Here is an 18,798-nt window from a genome sequence, read left to right on the forward strand (position 1 = left end):
AGCTCCTGGGGGTGAACTGTATAGCTCCGGGGAACGAGAGGTGGTCTCCTAGGAGCTTGGGTTACTACCCCTAGGAACAATCTATAGCGTGCGTAGGAGGATGGAACCTAGGACCAGATATCATCTAGCAAAGATCCAGACCTCACTGAATTTTGTATCAAGAAGGCGAGCCAAACGCCACCACTATATATACTTCGTTTTGAGTCTTGTCTAGAAATATGAAGTCCGATTTATGATCTTTGTACGAACATGAGCTATGTAGTTACAAGAGAAACATCTCAGGACAGTTTCTCACTCAAAAGGCATCTCTTGATTCAGCATATGTAACGTAGAGAGAATTTTGTGTGTTCTAAGAAGGCGATCACGACAATACTATCCCAAGAATGATGATAACTTAAAAAGAAGGTTTTAAGAGCCTTGTTTTGAGAGCGAAATCCTCTTGTGACGATCCTCTCGAGAGCAATACGTTCACGTGAGATATCACCGATGAGCACAAGCCTTACAAGAAGCTATACGTCATATGGTGTTGAAATATACGATGTCTCCTAGTAGAAGATGAATAACGCATGCGAACAGTCTATTCCAGAGAGGTGTTTAAGTCTGATCTCTCTCAATGTGAGAGAGATCCTATATAAATGAAGAGCATTTCTCCTGAACTATACTCTCAATGGTAGGTCCAATGCTGATCATGATATTCATGCCTGAAGCATCAGGCATTAAATGCCTGGTGCACCATGAATCTCAACGTATGGTCCCGCTCTTACAAATATATATTTCTTGAAACAAACTCCCTAGAGACCGTGACCATAGTTCCACCAAGTATTCTAGTCAAAGGAGCATCCACGCTGCAATAATCCATATATCATATTCGGCCCTCCGTAAGGTCTAGCCTACGAAATTCGCCTTCCCTGCCCATTACCATTGCGTGTAGACTGGCCGTACAATGGCCAAGTCATACAGGGTATGTACTTATTCCGCCAAGATAATATAGCTACTCCAATATGGGAGAAAAGAGTAGCGATAAACCAATCAAACAGGTCGGCCAGATTTATCTTTGAGCCACTTGTTTCCTGAGTTCCCAAAATTTCACACCCCTCGCGAGTTTTTGTAATAGTTCTTTTTGAGCTCTGTTTCATCCCTACCGCGGAGGTTCTCAAGAAATTGGACGAGCAAAGCTCGATCTCGCTCGACACAATCTAAACCCCACTGACTTATATTCTACACAATATTACGGTATTATAACAATGGCTCGTTTGTCTCTACTAGCGATACGAGACAGGCCTGTGGTGATTATTAGCGGGCTAAAACCAGATTAGCTTTTCTCGAGTCAGTTTTGGGAATAAGCGGGTGTAGAAAGTACTGTACAGTATCCCAGGGTATGTGATGGTGAATCATGTTCTCATGGTTCAACCTCTTGAGGGACACACTGGGGAGTAGGGACACACCGGAAACTAAGGACACACCGGAGAGTAGGGACACACTGGAGAGTAAGGACACACTGGAGAGTAGGGACACACTGGAGAGTAAGGACACACTGGAGAGTAAGGACACACCGGAGAGTAAGGACACACCAGAGAGAAAGGACACACCGGAGAGTAGAGACACACTGGAGAGTAGGGACACACCGGAGAGTAGGGACACACTGGAGAGTAAGGACACACCGGAGAGTAGGGACACACTGGAGAGTAGAGACACGCTGGAGAGTAGGGAGACACCGGAGAGTAGGGACACACCGGAGAGTAGGGACTTACCAGCGAGTAGGGACTACACACTGGATGGCAAGCCTTACTACGGGCGTTAGTATGATTGGATTATCTGGTACTCCTTTCTCCACCTTGGAGTACCTGGCCCTTGCAAAACGTGATACCATTCTCAATACTCAATACATGTTAGGTCAATGGCATAAACGGTGTGAGATTGTTGGCACAGCATGAAATGATAGTCAATCTCTGACTAAAGAATCAGGAGAGTATGGGTGACTTCGCTGGAAGACTGTGTTTGACTCAGCCACATGTGGCAGAGAGACTAAATATTCCAATTGCTGCATGGAACAATGCAGACAACCCCTGGTTTTCTTATCAAGAGGCAATCGCTTTTCAATCCAGTGGGCCGCATGAGCCGTCCACCGCACAGCTTGGTGGGTATTTTGACTTGCATCCGGGGTCAGATACAATGAGAAACAATACCATTTTTGTTACCATATTACCCAAAGAGAAGGCTTTCGTTTCGGTTTGCTCCATCATTGCAGTCCAGGAAGGGGATTTCCTAGGAACTTTTGCTGGAATGATTCGCTATTCGGGGCGCTGCAACGATACGTATGGTATTCCTGGACCAAAGGAGAATCTCTGGTTGGATTATTCTACAGTCACTGGGACCCTCAATCTTATAGGAGTATCGCGCCCCAGGGGTGATTCGAATGTACGCCTTGATTGGGAGCTGTTTGAAGATCGAAAGGGAGAAAAATCCTGTCTAATGTGAAAGTGGCAGTTCGGGCGGTCCGGGCGATAAGATCATTCGAGGAGATCATTCGAGCTGCTCACCGGAAAGAACAATACCTTTTGCATCAGTCGGCAGTTTGCGCCAAAAAGGGATTTATGAAGCATGGACATCCAAGTACCGAATGACTCGGAGCTAATCAATAACTATGAGAGGGGAAAGGTCTCCAGTAGCTGGGCATTGACATGAGTCGCATATTTGAAATATGTGCAATTGGCCCGGGGGAAAATGCCACCTGGAAGTGGAGATATAAGTAATCCAATCATGCATTCTAGTTTGTTCCCGGAATAGGACACTCAGGCCATCTAGAGCGGCATCTCCTTCTGCTCACGAAGGATACAGTTCCGTACTTTCACCGGAAAAAAGGCAATGGCCGCAAACTGAATAAGGCCATAGCGAAACTATATTGCCGCAAGAGCTTCTTAGATAATTTGCAAATACACCTATTATGCTTTGGAATTGCCTCGTGAGTTCTGTAGGTATAAGGCATCCGCCGCAAATTCACAAGCTACCGGGATATCAGAATCCAGTGCCGATGCGGATGCTCTTTACGAGGAGGAACCAACCTACGAGCGGCACCCCCTCTCAGAGTTTCTTTGCTCTGTCTGCTCTAGTGGGCTGCAAATAATGAGTGCTACTATACATTAACGCTCGTCGAATAACTAATTTCACTATGAGCATTCAAAAACTTCTTCAAGAAGCTGACTGTCGGAGGTTAGCCATCTTAAAGCAACCCAACCGTCTCGGTCTTTTGACACCATTGTCTCTGCGATGGTCATGTATCGTTGAACCTCATCTGGGCCGCAGTCATTGGAGCTCCTTCGACACTCTTGTACTTTCGGGAAGCTTCGCTTAGCAATTGCTACCTAGGAAATTTAAGAAACGTACCTTTTGTCGCTGGGACGCGAAGCTTGCGGTTTTTGAATGATAATAGCAGCAATGCTACATCGGGCGCATCGAAACTTTTGAAGCATGCTCTGGCTATCTCAACCGCTTTTTGTATGTCGAGCTGGGTTGTTGTATGCTCAATAGACCATCCCGAACGAAGAAACCCAACACGTTTTGTCCATGAATCCATCGCAGCGGGATCCGCAAATTGAGGATATAGATCATGTAACCCCGCCTGGATGAGCTGTGCTAGAGATACCACACTAGACCTCCCAGTGTGATGCAAAACCCCCTGTGACAGATACTCTCCATTGTCAAAATATGGGCTCCCTAGACGAAAATTGAAAAAGCTCCGCATCTCCTCGTCGACTTCTGGAGCTTCACGATAGGCCCGAAGTAACGACATGTCCCGAACGAACTGCCCACGAGGAAACTTCCTTGTGTCGATCATGCATATTTCAATCTCAGTGGGGTCACGGCGGCGTCGATGGCATCTCCAAATCGCATATTGAATCACAAACAGTAGAGAACTACTCCACGACATTAGGTTGTCGGTATCTTCCCCCAAAAACATGATTTATTAAGGTGACTGTAAAGCATTCGTGTGACTTCCTCTGCCGTCCTTGAGAGGAGATCGACTCTGCTGCGCCATGATATTGCGGAAATGCTCTCAGCGGAAGCTACGACATGGTGGTCGCTTCTGCCAGAGCTTTCATAGTCGAACGCTCTAAACAAATATCGCGGGACATCTGCAAATTGACAACGAGGAGGATGACTTGCTGGCGAATAGAATAGTGTGGACCCGTTGGGACATTTACTCAGCGCCTGAACCCAAAAACTAATCCATTCTTCCCTTTGCTGCCGTTCCTTCTCGAATTTGCGTTCGCATCGCACACGAAAGGCCTCGGCATAGCCATCGTCGATGGCTATGCGATCTTCGTGCTCGTAGTAGTCCTCGCTCTCGAAGTCGGGGTCGTAGGGCCATTCAAGGCTAGCTTCGCCCAGTGGAATAAAGTAGTTATCGGAGTGCAGGGTCCCAGAAGCATGAAGAGCCTGGCCGTAGCACATCTCTAAAGTGTCCCGCAGAACGTTGTTGTCATCGCTGGTGCTATTAAGAACATCGCGAGCGATGCTCCTCAATTCGTTAGTAAAATGCGATAGCATTTTCTGCACCAGTGTTCCTGGACCAGCAAGCGATGTGATGTAAGCTATGATATAGCGTTCGGTTGCATCGGTGAACGTATCTGTGATACCGGCAAGAGTGGTAGCGCTTCTTCTCAGGGAGCTCAGTTTCACAATGCCCTGGCCGCTCGGAGTATGTGTGTTTTCAACCAAAGTCTGGACCCGTTGCGCATGTGCTAAAGTAGCTTCGCAGGACTGTATCAGCATCCGAAGAGTCTCCACCAGAGCTTGCTGAGTTGGTCTTGGGCAATTAGAGGTTGATCCAATCAATTCAGTTGTCCTATCAGAGATGCTCAATCCTCCGATTGAATCAACAAGACCGGTGAACTGTTCAGCCATGCTTTTGGAAGGAAGAGCGACTAAGAAATGCCAAACAGAAGGCTACTCTCGGTAGGGTCTGCGAGTCAAAACGGTCGCAGAGTGGGTTGCGGGGTAAGGCAGAGGGGTAAGAATACTTAAGCTCTTCCAGGTGGACAGCAGTGATCTATATTTGAGTTACGTACAGTAGTCGTATTCGAATTCAGTTACACCCCTGCACTCTTACGACTTTACCCCGGAAAATAAATCCAGCAGCTCCTGAGCCTTAATTGGATAGACCTTGAAAGCCCCGCTTTCAGACCGCTTACCAGACTAGTAGGTGTATCTTACAATACAGATGAAAGACACCAGAAGATGTATTATACGCGAAAGTGCTATACACTCCAAAGCCTAGGACGATATTATTACTGTAGATTCTGACTGAAATGATTTAGTGTATCTTGGCACTTGCAAAAGTGAGAGAAGGGAGTGGACACTGATTTCCGGAAGTACTGTATCTCGTTGGAGTTAAGCTAATTCCAGCTTCAATTTCCTGCCCAGCGCATCTCCAAACACAATAGAATACCAGCGTACGTTGTGTATTGAGCCAGGGCAATGACGTCCTTACAGGTGGTGATCACTGGGGCTAGATGGAGATTCGGGATTGCCAATAAAATAAACCATGTACCCTCAAGAATGCAAATTAAATTAGACGCGACTGAGCGGTCCACCACGACCGTACAATGACTGCTCCGGTGGAGAGCACATCACCGCAAAGGCAGGCCCACTCGGCATGTCAAAAGATGAAGCATACGACCTGTTGTACGTAAGATACCTGCATATGGCTTAAACGAGCATTAGTGAACGGTAGTCAACGGCGGAACGAGATAGTCAACGCATCAAGGAAATTTCTGAGGCGTATGATGAGACGCTGGTTAGCTCAATTTTTCAGGGTTGATGGATCGTGGGAAAGCTTAGGAGATGGGCTGATCTGTCAGATGAGGCATATCTCTGTTCAAAATACGCTTTAGACCGCACTTTTTCTGATGTGAGCGATTATCCCATCGGGCCCCAAACTTTTTTTCTGCGGGATGCTTGATTCTACCCATCCATTTTTCCATCAATGCCTGCTCAAAACGGACGATTCAGTCATAGACTATCATCATCAAGCAAGCCTCGCACCTATAGATACCTCGTCAGACGTCGGCTCTCCTGGCACTCTCTAGCAAATGACCGTTGCTTTGTCAGTGAAGGCAGTTCAATTTGTCTCGCTCATAGAGACTATTCTTGACGAGAGATTCGAGTGCCCAGATAGGAAAGGTACGTCTCTTTGCTTTCCATGAGGTCCATATGGCGATTGACTGCGTGACGTCTAATCCCCAAAATATGGCATACAGAAGCGTGTTCCGCAGAACAGACGGATTGAGAGAGGTTAGCCCATTCGTTCAATATCAGAAGAACTTTCGCTGATTACAAGCTTTGTCGAATGCCTTACTCACAGCGAGATCACACAATATATCCTTCACAGCAGGAGGCTTTAATTGAAGAACGGAAACGGTGGTCTCGTGAGTGATGTAATCGAGCTAATGACCTCGCCACGGTCCTTGCTGAGGAATATGAAGTTGGACTGAATTTACCTATTTACTGACGGGGCCAGTCTAGGTAACCCGAAACCATCAAGTCGACGTATATTCCGGAAAACAAAGGACACTGGTCGTTAGCGTATCATGGCCAAGTGTGTTGGTGCCTTTGGTGCCTGAGGCATGAAATTGACTCGAGCCTAGGGGGTGAGTAAGCTGGTAAACATCTGGACGCATTCCGCCCTGACGGGCCACTCTCCCACGCCAGACAGCGAACCCCCTACTATGTTGACTTAGATTTGCATCATTCGACTATCTGCTGAATACTGATTTCGACAAGCGATGGAAGAAACAATCGCAGAGCTGCGTCGTCAGCTTGAGGAAGAGAGACGGGCGCGAGAAGAAGCAGAACGGCGACTCCAACCCAACACCCTATTCCGCCTCCTCGATCGCTGCCATGACTCTCTGTCTCAAGCGATCCGAATCGAGACGGATGCGACCCTCACGACTCAGGGCGATGCGACCGACCCAGTGAACCGACTTTACCCCAAGCGCATAATCCCTTGGCTTGACTTTCCCCAGCTCCAGGAGCAAGTTTGGAGGAAATTCGACCGCACGGCTGCCTTTACCTCGCGCCCCCTCTTCCCTTCTGATACCCAAATAGATTATGTCGTTACGAATATCCATAACAGGCCGATTTATTCGGAAGCGTCCCTTCGAACTTTTGAGCGAGACACGGTGGATAATTTTGTTGAATTGATTATTAAGGCGTTGCGAGATGATGAAGTCTTTCGACGTGAGCTTGGAATCCAGGGCCAAGTCACCTTTTACGACCGCGCGAACCCATCGGAAACTTCGCTGAAGAACAGCTTGGAGCAAATGAATCTTCAGGACGTGCGAACGCCCCAACGACTCGCGAACACTAGGCCTGGGAGAGGCAGAGGAAGGGGAAGAGGAGCGGCACAGGGAAAGAAGAGGGATGGCACTGCACGAAGACGCAATCGTCGTGCAGACCAGTTCTGCGTGCACCTTGTGGCCGATGAACGACAAATCCCAGTGTATGCGGTGGAGTTCAAAGCGCCGCACAAGGTGACAATCCCCGAGCTGGTGGCGGGTTTACATCAGATAGATCTGGCTCGCGATGTCATAGACCAGGAAGGTGACACGTTTGAGTTTTATGCCACCTGCCTCGTCGCCGCTGTGGTCACTCAGATATTCTCATATATGATCGACAGTGGGGTTCAATACGGTTACATCTGCACAGGGGAGGCTTTTGTTTTTCTCCATATCCCGAAGGATGATCCCACAGTTGTTCAATATTTCTTGTGTATCCCGAATCAGGACGTGCAGGCGGACGATGAATGGCGCCTCCACCGGACCGCCATCGGTCAGGTGCTTGCATTCACCCTTCAAGCGCTAGCCGCCGAAGCTCCGTCTCAAGAGTGGCATGATACGGCACGCGACGAGCTAAAGACCTGGAAGGTCGAATACCTGGACGTGTTGAGAAAAATCCCCGAAACGCTCCGTAAAGACCCCCCAGCCTCCAATTATCGACCCTCGCACTGGAAACTAGAGCCGAAGACACACAATACACGACCCCGTGCTCGTTGCCAACCAAACATGTCTACTCCGAAGCATTCTTCGACTGAAGGCAGCGGCAGTGATGCAGAATCGCATTCTCCATCCATCGCAGCAGCGGCGCGCAGCCGGTCGAGCCGGGGCCGAGGCCACAAGCACCAATCAACTAAGGAAAGCGAAAGCACACGAGCCGGTCGGGACAACAAACAGTCCTCTCGGGAAGACGGGCAGTCTACACGACCCTACTGTACAATTGCCTGCATCCGCGGCATAGTCAACCGAGGCCCTCTGGATAAAGAATGCCCTAACTGGAAACTCCACGGTGGCCAGAGACACTCCATGGGACCGCAGGAGTTCACACGTCAGCTTCACAGTCAACTTGCCCGAAACCGAAACCACGGGTTTGAACAACTCCATGTCTGTGGTCGGACGGGTTACCTCATCAAAGCTACTCTTCTATTACACGGATACACTGTGATCATTAAGGCTACCACGATGGAGAAGCAGCATCTCCTTCAAGCGGAAGTGGACAATTATCGCGACCTCAGGAGCTTGCAGGGACACCAGATCCCCGTCTGCCTTGGGGCCTTTACACCCCGCGTTGCGTTTTGGTACCATGGCAAATTAATGGCGCAGATGATGATTTTGAGCTGGTCTGGATCACGGCTTCAGCATATCATCAACGATAAGAATTTTGGATTCTTTCACCAGGAGCGCGACAAAGCTCTGACCGTGCTCCAGTCGCATGGAGTGGTCCATGGCGACAGTGAGTGGCGCAATATGTTGTGGGATGACCTAGGTAGCCGTCTGATTGTTATTGACTTGGAGGACGTGAAATGGTTGAAGCGCCCTCGTACCCTTGAACCAACGTCTGGAAATGCACGGCATGGTCATCGCGCGAAGGTGGGAAAATCCGGGCAAAAACTCTTGTCCAGCTCAACCGCTGTTTGCACATGACGCCCCAGGCCCATGGCTAAGACTCATTTGAGGCGATTCATGTTCTCGGCTTCCGATTATGAGTCGGAAGGAAGTTTTGATAAGTGATCGCACGTTCTGTTACTGGTCATAAAAACAATTTGCGCCAATTGTGGAAGATATTCCGAGTATATGTGATGAAAGCTCTGAAAAGACTAATTATTTGGCGACGTCAAACATATTTTCCTTGCTACGACTTTCTCGACCGCTCTTCTCCCTAAGGGTTTCACGTTTCAGTTGTCCCGGCCCCTCCTTCTCCTCAATACTTTGCTTTCGTCACCCAGCTCTCCACGCAAGAGACAGCATCTGAAGGTGACTTCTTTCGCTCCAAAAGGAACGATAGAACTTCTGCTGGGCTGAATACTTGCTCCGGCATCTTGCTGGCGAAGTCACGAGCAAGCCCCTCGATCGTCTTGTCATCATATTCCTCATTGCGTTGCTTTTGGTTCGGCGACTGCTTGAAGACCGTGTGGAAGAGCTGAGTCGAGATGTTCTGATCGGCAAGCTTGAAATGCACTTTCTTGTCTGAGCGCCCAGGCCGAATAAGTGCTTCGTCCAGATGTTCAATATGATTGGTCGTCATGATTAGTATCCGGCCTTCTTGAGATGAGACACCGTCAAGCACATTCAAAAGCCCGGATAGGGTGACTGCTGACTTTGACTCGGTTTCTTGGTCTGCGTCGACGCTGTCCCTGCGCCCCATTCCAGCGGTATCCACGTCCTCTAAGAGAACAATACAGCGCGGCGGAAGTTCAGCAAAAAGCTTCATGAGCTTGCTGTCTGAAATATTCGACAATTGAAGCGTATAAATATCCAGTTCGTGCTTCCCCGCGAGTGATAGACTGAAGCTGGATTTTCCAGTTCCAGGGGGTCCAAAGAGAAGGTAGCCTCGTTTATACGGAATACCCCGTTCTGCGTACCAGTCTTGCATATCTTGGTCGAGAAACTCGTCCACGTCTCTTAAAACATCGTCCTTTACCTGCTTATCCATGATGACCGTGGAGATGGGTCGGACCGGTCTCACTCTGGCTTTCTTCCACTCTCCCTCCCGGTGTTCAAAGACAGAGACTTTTCTCTGCGTATCCTTGAGATATTTCTCGCGACACTCTTCGATGAGATCCTTCAAAATATTTGCATTAAGACCAATGGAAGAGATATAGAGATCTTCTCGATGCTCTTTGACCGCGCAGCGAAGGACAAGCAAATGCCCTTTATACCAAAACAAAAAAGATCCATCCCAAGGAGAAAAGGTCAACGGCTTTTTCTTTGTCGAACATTGGTTGTTTGCCCGCTGTGGAGATCTTACGCGAGCAATCAATGAGTGGGCATTGTGGACAAATGGTTGGTCGGCTATCCAATCAACAAGTATATCGTATGCTTCGTCGTAATATGAGACATAAATTGTCGATGCTTCAAATTGTCAGTCCCACCCGGCAATAACAGGAGGTATACGGACTGAAGTAACTTCTCACTATCTCCCAAACATAGCGGACTGCATAGCGGGCGAAGAGGATAAACATCCCAAAGGTACAAAGAAGTCGAGTGTAGCTGTCCGGGTCACCAGCAAGCAGCTGGCGTGCGGAAGCAGTGACCATACCGAAACCGGGAAAGATGACATCTATCAGAGACATCTGGAAAGGGGAAGAACCACCTCCGTTAATTGGATTCATTGTGTATTAAAGAATTGAAAGACTTGATTCGAAGTTGGTAGATGACAAGAGCGTTGTTTCTGCTCATACTTATATATTCGCTGCCGGCTCTTTTCTGATCGTCTCGTTCTTTGGGAAAAGGTACGAGAACCGAGCTCGAGAGCAGACAAACATTTGATTCGCCCTCATCAGTCAATATTGATAGAACGGGCCCTATCTGTATGCAGGAGGAAGACCCTTGCAGTCTAATCTGGCGAAGCTCTTTTTTTGTGGCTTTCTGTTCTGAGGCACACGCACATATCTATTCTCCCTTATTACACTGTGGTTTGAGATGGGAAAATGACAATCTGACAAATGGCATTTTGTTGATAGTTATCCTTTAGTGAGATTCATCCAATATCGCTTTGCCAAGCGTTATTTCACAAGCGCTATACCTGCTCGGGATAGATGCAAATTGTGTCAATCTCAACACATGATTGTATTACCCTCGAGTTTCTAATGGGAGTCATCTTTCGCCTGGTTTTCTCCGTGCCAGGCCTAACTCCGTTTTGGACATGTCAACCAAAATACCCCATAAATACCAGTCAAACAACGTACTAATCGACTATCAAATGAGGCCAAACATGGACGAGGTTTCATCCATGGAAGAAAGGAACAATTAAGAGATCATCCGGACTGGACAGACAGAAAAAAAATGTATTTTGGATCTTCTTTTCTATTTAAAGACGACTAGTCCCGCGGACTACAGTCAAAGATTCGATGAAAAGGAAATCTAGAAACATGGAACTAGATCTAATATTCCATCTGGTCGCATCGACAACAGCAACGCTTTGTTCTGTGGCAAGCCTTGCATTCTGGCTCTTGTATACGGAGGCATTAAGCCAGGGAAAGCGGAACAAGAAACAACTCATTTACAGCCAGATCATGATAGGTGGCATTATTATTCTTGGCTCAGTTGCATCCATGCTGCTCGCATTGAAAAGAACAACCGCAGATAATGGTAAGCAGCTTTGTTTGTTAGATGATAAGTCATTCTTACCCAGTGCTAGATCTATTACGTTCAATATCTGCCGTGGAGGTCGGCGTCGTGCTACTTTTGCTCATTTTGAACGAGGTACGTGCAGGTGATATAAGCGAGGTCGACGCTGACACTCATTTACAGTATCTTTGTATATCAACTTTACAGTCATTCTTGACTCACATGATCGCGGCCTTATTCTTCGTTGGTACGATTGTTGTTTTGTCCCTGATCATTTACCAGCCGGCAAGTCTGAACTGGATCTTACATGGAAGGTCTCTTACTAACGGTCTTTCAGCAACATCGCAGGTCTTTGCTTGTGTTATACACGTTCGTGATTTTGGTCAGCCAAGGGTTTATTAACGCACAATTCATACGGTTTTGGGCTACATGCATGAAGCCTATGTATGGAGCTGCCACTACTTTCAATGTATTCTGGCGACATCCAGATCCGACGACATCTAAGCATCACAAGGCTCTCTGGTTGGCGGCGATGGGGTCAATCGTGCTTTTGCTTTACTCACTAGGCACGACAATCCTTGTGTTTATAAGACCATGTCTGTGGGTCCAATTAACGACGGTACGTATATTGGCCTCATCGGAAACCCAGTCACTTACCCGCTGCATAGTTAGCTCCAAGTCGCCATTATTAGCTTGAGGAAGGTTGTGACTTCGACTGGCGTTTTCTGAATTTTATTATTTCTGTATTCCAAGGGCAGGGTCGATCAATAGCGGGCACAGGAGTCGATATTTGTGAAAGAACTATTCCATATGGTACGATTTTTTTTTTTTTTTGTTGAAAGTGGTTCGTTTTTGCCCTCTGTTGAGAGGTCGCCTCAACCGGCTGTTTGTGGGAAAAAGCTATCCGGACAGATCTCAGTTGGACTTCCGCTCAATAGGAGTGATCGGTAACGAGATCGCAGATCGAGACACAGAAGAAGCGGCCAAAGAATCATCACGATAGGTATATCCGAGTTGACAAAAAAAAGAGGATCGAGTAGGAGCAGGCGCAGGTGAAGGTGGTGATCGGCCGACGCAAGCAAACAGTTAATTAAGCACCGGCAAAGAAACATTAAAATACCGGTCAGAGCTGCGCAAAACAATAATATCAATTTGAATACATATACGAACCGGAATAATTGTCTCGGGTTCTGTGCTGTTGTAGCTGTAGGCTCGCACAATTATGGCAGAATTAGTGGCCAAGGCTGATCTAGCCGCCTTAAGCGTGCAAGGAGGTGCAAGGGAATGACCATTAAGAACAGTGCGATGTAAAACAGAAATCGAAGCCCAGTATATGCAGTGCCATTTCTACTGTTCTCTCTGATGCGAACAGGTGGACGAGCGACGGTTCACCTCTGACGAGAAGAGGCGCAGAGGAAGTGAGATTATTGTAAGTACCCTTTGCTGCCCGATGAAATTGGACTCTGTCCCTAGGTGGGGCAACCCCTCGGGTCACCTGGCAATCCTCAATCTTCAACCCCTCTGCCCGCCTTCAGCGCAGATTGTCTTGCATTTTTGCACCGAGTTGCCAGCGCCATCGCACAACATAGTCGGCCGAGGAATTGCGTACGCCGCTTTGCGTTCGACTAAAGCCTCAGACCATCTTGCCTTCCTCGTACACCGGGCTTGTAAGTATAATTCCTTCCGTCCTCACAACAAGCAATGCTAATTTGCTAAAATGCGAAGTAACAAGCGCAGGCTTCATCTTTCGGTTCCGGATCGATATCGACTGTGAGCATGGTGATGCCGAACGAGGTCTGCCATCCCCACCCGGACTCCTTCGGCTGTATATTCTAATCAAAACAAGGCCTCTTTGGGAACCGATGCAATAGAAGGAGAGATCTACAACATACGTGGAGCCATACTATTCCGACCAACACCTTACGATAGGGAAATTACCGGGAAGGGAGATTCAATCATGGTTTATGATCCGAACGCGGACATGGACTCTCCGCCATCCTGGGAGAACGAGGATCCATCGAAGGAAGAAACAGGTCCAGTACCAGCGGGTTTCGAGATTCGCGTGATTGGAGCAGTCGTTGTCTTCAAACGCGTATAGCCTTCAGCTCATGGATTAGCTGGAGACCATCTTTATGGCCCACTAAAAGGTTGATGGATATATCTTGACTTCGGTTCTTTGGTACGAGCGCGGCCAAACAATCGGATGTTTCTGTCCCCCCAACTGTGCGCTCCCACTGCCATTGATGACTGCTCTGAAGTGCATTGAAGAGCCTATCTCCTAACATTGGAAGATTGGAGATAGGCGAAGAAGAGCATCGGTAGTCGATTTCTGTTTCTTGTTATTAAGATGCCTTGTATGAATATCGAGATAGTCATGGTATCTCACGTCTGTTTTGCTGTATCGCTGTTGAATTATTTTTGTGGCTATGATGTATTTCACGCGATTCAGTAGCCAAGGTTCCTTCTGGCCCACCCTCATCGGTTGCTTCGAATCCAGTCGAATCCATCGGCGTCTCTTCTATACGTCTTCGCTTAAGGGATGACTGTTGTTCACCGCTGGGGTTGGAAACTTTCTCGATGAACGTTTGAAATGGTCCAGAGGCCTTTAGAGGTCCCTCCTTTGCGAGAGATAATATAGTTTCGAATATTCGTGGCGGAATTTGTTCGATTCGTTCGTGATGGAGGTCTTCGATGAGAAAGTGAAAGGTCTTGTCGGTCATACCCCCCGAAGCTTTCCAGGCAGATGGCTGAAGCGCCATCGCCCACATGAGAATAACATGAGCATGCTGAGATCTAAGTGTCGCACATCTCGTTTCAGTCTGCTTATTTCTTGTTTTCACTTGCTTGGATTCGAAAGTAAACGTCGTTGGCCCCATAAAGATAAGAACTAGATTCCTTTTCAGAGTCGTCATCGTCGATGGAGTAAAGGATGTATCGTTCTTGGCAGACCGGACACGACTTGCAAGTCGAATATCCTCTTCATCGGGGTACCCGATGGCCAACAATCCCTGTATTCCAGCATCAAAATTCGCTAATGTCGCCTTGAATCGTGTGTATAAACCTCGGAACTCAGTTAATTGGTCCGTAGATGGGCGAATACGTTTTTGACAGAGCTTCAAGCTGACTGATTCCATTTTGTTTACCAGTGAATCAAACTGCGACAGAACCACAACGGCAGACATGATGAGATAGGCAGAAGACGCAACTCAGGAAAGAACAAACAGCAAAAACGGGAGGGTAATGGTATTTTAAAGGCGGATCGGTCTTTAGCCTATCCCAAGTTGGTTTAGTTGACTACGTGACTGGAGAATCACATTCGGATGAAAGTCACGAAAATGCGAGAGCTTTATTGGCGGATCGAAGCAGGTCCCAGCCAATTGGCATGGTTATTGGCTGGCAAACTATAGCGCAGCCTCGAGCTAAACTGATGCGTGGCTGCTGAATTTACCGTTTATTTCCAGCTGACGCTATTTACTTGGCGATATATCCAGATTTGATATAACTTTTTATGTGGTGTAACACCGAACCCCGCATTTTGAAGTATAACAACACTCACGTTTTTGAGGTTCGATAAAAAGTAGCGGCTTTGAATTTATGAGTGGCTGGCTGCTCCGTTCTATGGCCAATGGCAGCCAGTATGTAGCCGCCAGTCACCTTTCCGACGACTGAGTCCGTGCTTACATGCATATTTGTCATTGCGAAACCGCGTGCTGCAGGCCACGTCAGCAGAAAACTAAGTACGGAAGCTCTCAAGCCAAGAATAGGTGGTTGCGGCTCAAATATTTTTCAGCTGGAGTGGATCTTTGCTATAGTGATGGACTATTAGCCGCCGTAATCCTGGACTTATTCCCGTTCTCTGTCTTGAGCACGCCCAGGATGACAGGGTTCCCCGCTTACTCGATATTTGGCCCGACCCAGCTCAAGTTATATTGATGACAAGCATCAACCGGCTGTTTTCTCATCTAAATACAGACGTACGATTGCGTACTTTTGACCGGTATCGACCACAAGGCCCCTGTCGCTACCCACTGTCTCCTCATATGGTGTACACAGCGGTGCTGTTCACCACTGGTCTAATCGTTAGCAAACAGTCTTCGGTGGTACCAAAATCAAGGTCCCCTGTTGCGCGTCTCGCCGTGGCAACCTGTACACGGAAGTTTCACCTGCATTGCATATGCATGCCAAGCAAGGTCAACAACGCAGTGTAGCGCGCGGTGTATTCTACAACGGCTTTTAGCTGATTACTCTATGGAAGGCTATTTATGGCAATTACCTCATGAAGTATGTAATGTTGACTGTACTGGCGCGCGCCTGACCATTCAATGATGGTGCTCAGGCGCAGAACGAAACTATATATTAGATGCTCTCTCCAGCAGAACTGCATGTCACCAACAACCGCAAACTTACAACGATATCACTGCACCACATTGTGTTCTCGTACCGCAATTGATCATGTCTTTGGCAAATCTCAAAGTCAATGGACTTTATATCATCCTTTTTATTCGGAATCATCCGCCAGTTCCAAATGATTTCCACTGGGGCCTCTACTTTCATCGTCATCCCGACACTGGCGGCACAAAATACCACATCACGCAGCAAGGTAGTGGCTGGCTGCCCGGCCATGGACCTACTGCGGGTGTCTTTAAATCCTTTCTTCTTGTCGGGCTTTTCAGAATTGCTGATGTCCCTGTGGGATATGAAGGTCACTTGGATCAGACTATGAGGACATACGACAATCAGTTAAATGTTCCAGGCGTCACTTGCCGTGTCTGGGTCCTTTGGGTTCTGGCTCTTCTGCAAAAGACCATCAATGGACAGGTGATACTGAAATGTAACAATTTGGGAGCACTAGAGACCGAGGTCAAGAATTGGGGAAACGCAAATGCTATGACTGCCGCAAACAATGTCCAGCCGCGGCCATTGGCAGCTTCCTCTCTGTGCGGATTATGAGAGACCTTTCCAATGACCAAGGTGTGTTGAGCGCCCGAATTTCATCAAATTGCGAATCGCTAAATGCAGCAGCAGACGTGCGGGTATGTTTCTCGGTAATCTCAAGTGGCACGGGATTACAGGAAATGCCACAAGTTCTATGGTGGTAGCTATCCTATGGCTTTAGATTACAATATTATACGTCTACTGTCTCCAACAATATACTGGTGATTTCGCGTATGCGGTTCGAAATATGGTCGGTGAACGTTGATTGAAACAGAAAGCATGAATACAAAAGAGGCCAATAAGACATCACTGGTCTACCAATAGTAAGAAGCGCCGGTCAGAGAAGTCAAGGCCTTCTCACAATCCATCTCTGCCAAATATGAGTCTCCACCGAGTTTGATCACAAAGCTGTACCACCCAAAAATCCTCCTGCGTGAACCTCAAAGCAGTAGTGAAGTCCCAATATTCAGGGTACCAGCCTGCCGATTCCCAATCCAAAAATCCGGTGATCTTGCCCCCTTGTACCAGAATGTTATGGTGCTTTAAATCTCCGTGGGTAAAAACAACGCGATGAGGCAAGCTTCCCATCACTTTGACGCGATTGAGTGCATCTTTGTATTCCGTGTCTGATGAGAAACCACCCGACCAAGCAGGCCGTATGAGGTACTCATTGAAATCTGCCTCTGACTCAAATGGACCAGCAAAATGACCGGGAAGGCGGACACTCCTTATCGAGGTACCTCGAAGAGAGCAAATTCTTTGCCCACCCCAGGGACTTGACCACCCTCGTATGATTTTTAGGTAGCCTTTAAGCTCTTCTAGAATTGAATTTTTATCCTCGTCACTGAGGGATTCAAAAACTTGGCCTAATTCTTCACCGGGCACGCGAGTCATGAGAATCGAGACCGGCGCATGGGGTGTGTCAGTATGCTCGCCATAGCAGATTACCCTTGGGACTGGAAGACCTGCTCTTCGTGCAACTTGCATAGACAACACTTCCTCGATTCGAGTACCATCGGACCATTTCAAGATCAATCCAAATGGAAGCTGAGCAATCTGATTATCATAGGATATTCCGACCCAGTCGCAATAAGATCGAGAAAAGCGTCTCAGATATCTGTGGAAAAACCCCCAAAATTTACGCAGCCGTGGGTGCGTTGGCCGAGGAGTCGATGGTATTCGATCGCTAGAGACCGGCCGGACGTTGTCTGGCCACGTAAAATCGGGCATGACACAGCGAGGTATTAACCAATGTTTCATTGTGAGCATAGATGAGTATCTGAAGTGATCAAATCAGTCCGAAGAGTTAAAGGGAATATTAAGGTTGAAAGGGGAAACTGGCAACAGCGCGTCAAGGCTACTCTTTATAATGCCGGCATGAAATGCGGGCGGTGTATCAACGATCACATGGTAAGGTGCCGCCAAGACACTCAGCGAACTTGCTATGAATTGAGACTTAAATCACTGAAGCGAGTGCCGCTGTCGCTGCCCAATTCGGAATTACGTGCTCTAGTCACCACATGAGATTCAGAGCTAGCGGTAGTTACTTGGGTTATGCGGGTCTATCAGGAAAAAAGACAACTAATCTTCAAATGATCGAAATCATCACAATAAGTCGCGAGACCGCACACCAAAAGAAACCGAAGATTAGCTGCAACAGTCATCACAGCTTTCATGTTTTATAACCCTGTAGTCATCGAAGCAGGTCTTCATTCGCTGGGTGACTATTTGGTCATGGATGGTTTTCACAGCCGAAGACCATATGTATCTCATCACGAAGCAGAGCTACTTTCGCCAGTAGTCGATATCATCGTGTGGAGGCACATCCACCAGAAAAGACCCGATGTGACTCATGAGAAAAGTCAGGCGCCACTGCGCTCCTGGGAGCTGCGTGTAGATTTGCGACATCAGATTCTGTGTGATGTAACCTCAGATGAAGGTATACATAGCTAGGGATGCTGGATTGGGAGTACTGATGGTTTAGAGTCGTGTACTCGACATCATGTCGGCTTCATTGAGAGACGAATCTATACTGGGAAAATAAGAAACCTGCGAGATCCATCCGCCAGAACCCTATCGATATCTTCATGTCGTCTGCATTTTCTCAGCAACAGGACAAAAATTATTGCGGGATCAGAGTTATTCTCGGGTCCATCTCAAGGCTGAGGGCTTGAGTATGCTAATCGGCCGTCACTGCTGGCTCTAGACCACAGGCTCGGACAAGAACGTGTGACTATCG

General features: G+C 47.6%; 10 protein-coding genes across 10 annotated transcripts; 5 read left to right on the forward strand and 5 right to left on the reverse strand.

Annotated features, from left to right (window-relative positions):
• Nucleotides 1–3,167: 3,167 nt before the first annotated feature.
• Nucleotides 3,168–3,958, reverse strand: N7487_002254 (uncharacterized protein; the record flags this gene model as incomplete). The annotated part of the gene is made up of 2 exons (XM_056870001.1): nucleotides 3,168–3,358; nucleotides 3,385–3,958. The coding sequence occupies 2 exons, from the start codon at nucleotides 3,956–3,958 to the stop codon at nucleotides 3,168–3,170; spliced, it is 765 nt and encodes a 254-aa protein (XP_056734785.1).
• On the reverse strand, nucleotides 3,928–4,905 carry N7487_002255 (uncharacterized protein; the record flags this gene model as incomplete). Its single annotated transcript, XM_056870002.1, has 1 exon — nucleotides 3,928–4,905. One exon carries the CDS (start codon nucleotides 4,903–4,905, stop codon nucleotides 3,928–3,930), a length of 978 nt encoding a protein of 325 aa, XP_056734786.1.
• A 1,081-nt stretch (nucleotides 4,906–5,986) lies between these two features.
• N7487_002256 (uncharacterized protein) lies at nucleotides 5,987–6,584 on the forward strand (the record flags this gene model as incomplete). Its single annotated transcript, XM_056870003.1, has 5 exons — nucleotides 5,987–6,106; nucleotides 6,179–6,183; nucleotides 6,261–6,294; nucleotides 6,365–6,428; nucleotides 6,526–6,584. The coding sequence occupies 5 exons, from the start codon at nucleotides 5,987–5,989 to the stop codon at nucleotides 6,582–6,584; spliced, it is 282 nt and encodes a 93-aa protein (XP_056734787.1).
• Nucleotides 6,585–6,785: 201 nt separating this feature from the next.
• On the forward strand, nucleotides 6,786–8,978 carry N7487_002257 (uncharacterized protein; the record flags this gene model as incomplete). Its single annotated transcript, XM_056870004.1, has 1 exon — nucleotides 6,786–8,978. The coding sequence occupies one exon, from the start codon at nucleotides 6,786–6,788 to the stop codon at nucleotides 8,976–8,978; it is 2,193 nt and encodes a 730-aa protein (XP_056734788.1).
• Nucleotides 8,979–9,255: 277 nt separating this feature from the next.
• On the reverse strand, nucleotides 9,256–10,666 carry N7487_002258 (BCS1 and AAA domain-containing protein; the record flags this gene model as incomplete). The annotated part of the gene is made up of 2 exons (XM_056870005.1): nucleotides 9,256–10,406; nucleotides 10,453–10,666. 2 exons carry the CDS (start codon nucleotides 10,664–10,666, stop codon nucleotides 9,256–9,258), a joined length of 1,365 nt encoding a protein of 454 aa, XP_056734789.1.
• Nucleotides 10,667–11,425: 759 nt separating this feature from the next.
• N7487_002259 (uncharacterized protein) lies at nucleotides 11,426–11,950 on the forward strand (the record flags this gene model as incomplete). Its single annotated transcript, XM_056870006.1, has 4 exons — nucleotides 11,426–11,645; nucleotides 11,689–11,759; nucleotides 11,832–11,871; nucleotides 11,907–11,950. The coding sequence occupies 4 exons, from the start codon at nucleotides 11,426–11,428 to the stop codon at nucleotides 11,948–11,950; spliced, it is 375 nt and encodes a 124-aa protein (XP_056734790.1).
• A 1,124-nt stretch (nucleotides 11,951–13,074) lies between these two features.
• Nucleotides 13,075–13,722, forward strand: N7487_002260 (uncharacterized protein; the record flags this gene model as incomplete). The annotated part of the gene is made up of 3 exons (XM_056870007.1): nucleotides 13,075–13,291; nucleotides 13,357–13,418; nucleotides 13,471–13,722. The coding sequence occupies 3 exons, from the start codon at nucleotides 13,075–13,077 to the stop codon at nucleotides 13,720–13,722; spliced, it is 531 nt and encodes a 176-aa protein (XP_056734791.1).
• N7487_002261 (uncharacterized protein) lies at nucleotides 13,709–14,806 on the reverse strand (the record flags this gene model as incomplete). Its single annotated transcript, XM_056870008.1, has 2 exons — nucleotides 13,709–13,953; nucleotides 14,011–14,806. 2 exons carry the CDS (start codon nucleotides 14,804–14,806, stop codon nucleotides 13,709–13,711), a joined length of 1,041 nt encoding a protein of 346 aa, XP_056734792.1.
• A 1,270-nt stretch (nucleotides 14,807–16,076) lies between these two features.
• N7487_002262 (uncharacterized protein) lies at nucleotides 16,077–16,574 on the forward strand (the record flags this gene model as incomplete). The annotated part of the gene is made up of 1 exon (XM_056870009.1): nucleotides 16,077–16,574. The coding sequence occupies one exon, from the start codon at nucleotides 16,077–16,079 to the stop codon at nucleotides 16,572–16,574; it is 498 nt and encodes a 165-aa protein (XP_056734793.1).
• Nucleotides 16,575–16,916: 342 nt separating this feature from the next.
• On the reverse strand, nucleotides 16,917–17,819 carry N7487_002263 (uncharacterized protein; the record flags this gene model as incomplete). Its single annotated transcript, XM_056870010.1, has 1 exon — nucleotides 16,917–17,819. The coding sequence occupies one exon, from the start codon at nucleotides 17,817–17,819 to the stop codon at nucleotides 16,917–16,919; it is 903 nt and encodes a 300-aa protein (XP_056734794.1).
• Nucleotides 17,820–18,798: the final 979 nt, after the last annotated feature.

Source organism: Penicillium crustosum, assembly GCF_028827405.1.
Source record: "Penicillium crustosum strain IBT 35664 chromosome Unknown utg000001l_segment0_segment0, whole genome shotgun sequence".
Lineage (NCBI taxonomy): Eukaryota > Fungi > Ascomycota > Eurotiomycetes > Eurotiales > Aspergillaceae > Penicillium > Penicillium crustosum.